Raw genomic sequence first — 4,683 nt, 5'->3', positions numbered from 1 at the left:
ATAAAAAAAATTAAATGCAATGAATTAGGAGGAAGTGGAGTTTCAAAGATCTACTAAAATAACTTTAGATTTTAGGAGATTATTCAGTAAGTCGATTGACAATATTTATTCAAAATTTCAAATTCGAAATTTTACTACATATGAGCTCTCTTACATTAATTATGTTAAAATGGAAGAAAAACTGATTCTATTATTTTTCTTTTCTCTGTATGAGATATTACATATTTCGTGTACGACAGTATAGAATAATATAAGAAAAAATGTTTTAAATTGGCATATTGCAAAGTAAAAATTAAGAATTTTTAGTTAAAGAGACAACGAAAATAGACCGAGTTAAACTTTCAGTAAAAACCTATCCAATGACCCCCGATTGAGAAAATTAAGAGATAACTCAGAGAAAAGAATCTAGAAATCTCAAAATCTATTTATTTCAAAAATTATTATTCAAAAGAATTCCTTGTAACTAAAATTCCAATTAGAACTCAAAAGAACTTAGGAATCGCAAAATATCTCCAATATCTTCAGTCTCTTTTACTTAAAAATTATAATCATTATTCAACAAGAAAAAAAAATGCCAATCTAAATGGGTCGATGTTCAATATTCAGCCTAGAATTGTCATTGAACCTGAAAATACATTAAATGTAGAGAATCCAATAGTACCAGGATGGCATAATTGAAAACTGAACAGCATTCACTGTGGAAATCTCGGACATACAACTGCTATTAAAGGATATTCAGCATATCCAAAGCAATTAACTTTGTGAGTCGATGTTAACAAGAACAGAATGTAACAAAAAAAAAAGGTTTTACCTAATTAATTACAAATCACCATCAAAAAGTCAAATGAAACTTTATCTACCAAGATAAACTTTTGTCAGCTTTAACTATAACCAAGAAGAACCCTTCCATTTTAACTCTTCTACAATTATCCTCAAAGAATTGTTCTAAACCTTGAAATGTATAAAATTACTATTTCAAGAAGTACATAATCCTGATATCGTGGTGATAGTCTATTCAATACAAAATTTCATGCTTGTAACCTTAATTTCCCTATGCAGTTAAGTTATTTTTTCTTCATTTTGAAAGGACAAGCAACCATCCCGGCTTGGCAGGTCATCCACTAAGCTACAGGACCTATCTTTGTCCACCTCTGCACAGCGTGCCACCGTCACTTTTAATATGTAACAAAGAAAAGAAGGAGTAAATAAGAAAAAAATAAGTGTAAGGAGAAGAGAAAGAATGAAAAAAAATTCTTCCTTTGCAATACATTAATGATGAAAAATATATAACCTAATTACTTTTAGGTCATGTGAGCTGTAATTTATAATTTAACCTATACATTAATCAAATCAAAAAGACGCATGTAGTTATTAAGGAGAATCAGACATATAAAAACTTGTTTTAAAATTAATTAAATTAGGCGAGGAAAGCATTAAATTAATTGATTTACTACCATTAGTTACTCTGATATTATTTGACATTAAAAACGTATCTTTGAATCATTTGATAAGGGTGTGATTCTATTTAAAAAAAACTTAGCATATAGTAAAAAAAAGCTAATTTTAATACTGAATGTTAGTTATCTTTGCACAGAACAAAATTACTGCTTTAAAGCGAGTGCCTTTTATTAGTCTGCATAAAACATTGCCAAATATAACGAGCAAAATTATTGTTTGATAATTCTTTTAATACTTGGGAAAAAAAGACGAATGTAAACAGAACGTTTAAAAAAATGTTAATATAACTTTCTTTCGATTCATTTGAGGAATTTTGAAAGTGAAATTAACAAATATTACAAAAATATAATTATGAAAACTTTAAAGAATGACACCAAAATATTAATAAAAAATAATTTATTTAAGTCACATTTTAAACATTAAATTAAAATAGTGATATTATTTACAGGATGGCTTTTGCAAGACCATATCGACCAACACCAAGTCCGTAGTGAGCACCGAGGAGACCATTTCCAATAGCCAAGGGTGCAGCAAGTCCATGCCCGGTGGCCAGGATTCCATTACCAGCGATGACTCCATTGGCGAGAGCAATTGGTGCAGCTGCAGCAGCATATCCAAGAGGAGCAACAGCGGCAACTGGTGCAGCAGGAGCTACATGGTTAATTGCGGTTCTCTGGGTGGAGACAGTGGCAACGGCAGGGGCAGCAGCCAAAACAGGACCGCCGACAACTGGAGCAGCGTATCCAAGAGGAGCAATAGCTGCAACGGGTGCAGCAGGGGCTACATGGTTAATTGCGGTTCTTTGGGTGGAGACAGTGGCAACGGCAGGGGCGGCAGCCAGAACGGGGCCACCAAAAATTGGAGCAGCATTTCCAAGAGGAGCAACAGCGGCAACAGGTGCAGCAGGGGCTACATGGTTAATTGCGGTTCGCTGGCTGGATACGGTGGCTACTGCAGGAGCGGCAATCAGTCCCTTTCCATAACCCAGAGGTCCAGCTGCGAGGACAGGAGCCCCGAGGCCCAATGGTCCAACGAAAGTGGCACGGGAAGCTGCGAGAGCAGCGCAGAAAATGACAATCTGGAGTAGAAAAAACGGGTGCTATTTAAAATTTAGTTTTAATAGTTAATAAAAATAATTTATTTATTAGTAGAAACTGTTTGTTTCGTGGGTTGTAATTCGTTCATTTTTTCGTTTCTGTCGGAATATTTAAAAACTAAATCTTCCGAATTTACTACTCTCTCTTTTTATGAAGAAATGTATTTGGAAAGAGACCATTTTGATGAATAATTCATTTTTCTTATTGAGTTGAAGCAGTAATGTTGTATAATAACTCATTGGCTAATAGATTATTGCTGAATTTCTCGCTTTGTTCAAAGTATGTGTTGGTTCAACGAAAAAGTGACATGTGCATGATGCTCGATTTAATAAGTTTTAATGAGTTTTTAATTTTGTATTATGATTGATTAAATCTTTATTTCGTTATTCTAATTCTTCTGAATAACCAACTGCTTTCAATATTAATATTATATTTTTATATTTTCATTGAAGAAATTTAATATATAAACTTTATTCTATTACCCCCTTTCATCCATTCCCATAAAGTGTTTGAATTTAATTTTATTAAATTAAACTACGCAAATAGAGTTGTTGAAAGAATAATCAACAGATTAGGTTATAGATTTATTAAGATTCTTTAAATTATTAGGAATGAAATTTGTATAACATCTATCTCTTAAAATAAGTACTTATATAAAGCAAATTACTTATAGAAAAAGCAGTTATTTAAAGAAAAATAATTTTTTAAAGAATTCTTTAAAGTGAGTATTAAAATATTTTTTAAATTTATGTTATTTGATATTCATCTATACATTTGGAAAGAATATTTTAGCAAATAATTTTAAAAATCGATTTTTTTATAGTACTTATGCATAACACTTTATTCATTCGATGAAATAAAATAAATAAATTGCAACAAATTTACTGAAAGTTCAAATTTGAAATAAACACAATTTACAAGAAGTTTCAATTACAGAATATCTTTGGTAACTGAAAATTTAAATCAGGTTTATCAAATTAATGTAAAGATTCACTAAGCACAATATTTAAAAAAGGGAATTGAATAGCCAATACAAAAGAGAACATCGCTTACCTTTGCAAACATGTTGGATGTAGTTGGAAATGTTTAGCTGAAGCTGCTAATGAAGTGAGCGTCGCTAACATTCTCTTTTATAGTATTTGAAAGTAGAAAAGAAAAAAAATAACGAGAAAAAAATTAACTGGACACAATAATTATTACGCTGGTGGAAAGTAAATGCAACTCCTCCCTTCTTGATAAGTCGTTGACATTGGAATTCACGGCCAGTTAATACGTTAACTTCACATTTATTATTTTTTATTTTATTTAATGAAATTCTGTATTTGGAGATTTAGTTTACTGAAGTTTGAATGTACAAATAATGCATTATGTTAGAAAACATCATTTAAATTTATTGATTAACAATGATTTTTTTTTTTATTAATAATAAGTCAATCCTTGTGCACCACAAAGTACAGCACAAGGCTTACAGAGGTAAGTTGAAACAACTACATACATAGAAAAAAAAATATGTACATATAAAAATAAGGATAAAAACAACAGGAAAAATAAACAACAAAACTAATTAAAAATTGAAGCAGCAAAGGCAATAAATTTACAGAATGAGAAAAAAGCCATTTTGTTGTAGACCAAAACATGAAGCGGAGGTGGAAACTTAATATTGCAGGCATCTAGATCCACAACAAAATCTCTTCTCCCTTCAGTAAGTTTGGAGCAATCAAAAAGCAAGTGTTCGACATTTTGAACTCCACCCACGCTGCAAGAGCACAGATCAGTGTTCGATAATCCAAATTTCTTGAGATAGTAATTGAAATTACCGTGTCCAGTAAGAAATTTTGTTAAGTGAAAATCACTGAAAAAATGCTTGTTATTCAACCTTTGAGAAATTGTGGGGAAAAATAATTTGGTTAAAGAGGCAGTTGACGAATTTTGGTACAGCTCGTTCCATAAGAAAATGGTCTTTTTGTGATTCTCATTACGAATGTGAGATTTGGGAATGCTCATAGGATCAATGATGTTTAGTTTTGTAGCTTGCTTTGCAAGCCAATCGGCTCTTTCATTCCCTAAAATGCCAGAATGACCTCGGACATGAGAAAAACAAACGCTAATTCCTCTTGCTTTAAGCTCG

At 31.4% G+C, this 4,683-nt stretch overlaps 1 protein-coding gene across 1 annotated transcript; it reads right to left on the bottom strand.

Annotated features, from left to right (window-relative positions):
• Nucleotides 1-1,839: 1,839 nt before the first annotated feature.
• On the bottom strand, nt 1,840-3,652 carry LOC129972722 (cuticle protein 38-like). Its single transcript, XM_056086963.1, has 2 exons — nt 3,609-3,652; nt 1,840-2,536 (listed from the first exon to the last, which is right to left on the bottom strand). Exons 1-2 carry the CDS (start codon nt 3,618-3,620, stop codon nt 1,901-1,903), a joined length of 648 nt encoding a protein of 215 aa, XP_055942938.1. The 5' UTR covers nt 3,621-3,652; the 3' UTR covers nt 1,840-1,900.
• Nucleotides 3,653-4,683: the final 1,031 nt, after the last annotated feature.

This window comes from Argiope bruennichi, chromosome 6, assembly GCF_947563725.1.
Source record: "Argiope bruennichi chromosome 6, qqArgBrue1.1, whole genome shotgun sequence".
In the NCBI taxonomy this organism is placed as follows: domain Eukaryota; kingdom Metazoa; phylum Arthropoda; class Arachnida; order Araneae; family Araneidae; genus Argiope; species Argiope bruennichi.
This window is presented reverse-complemented; position numbering and strand designations above follow the sequence as displayed.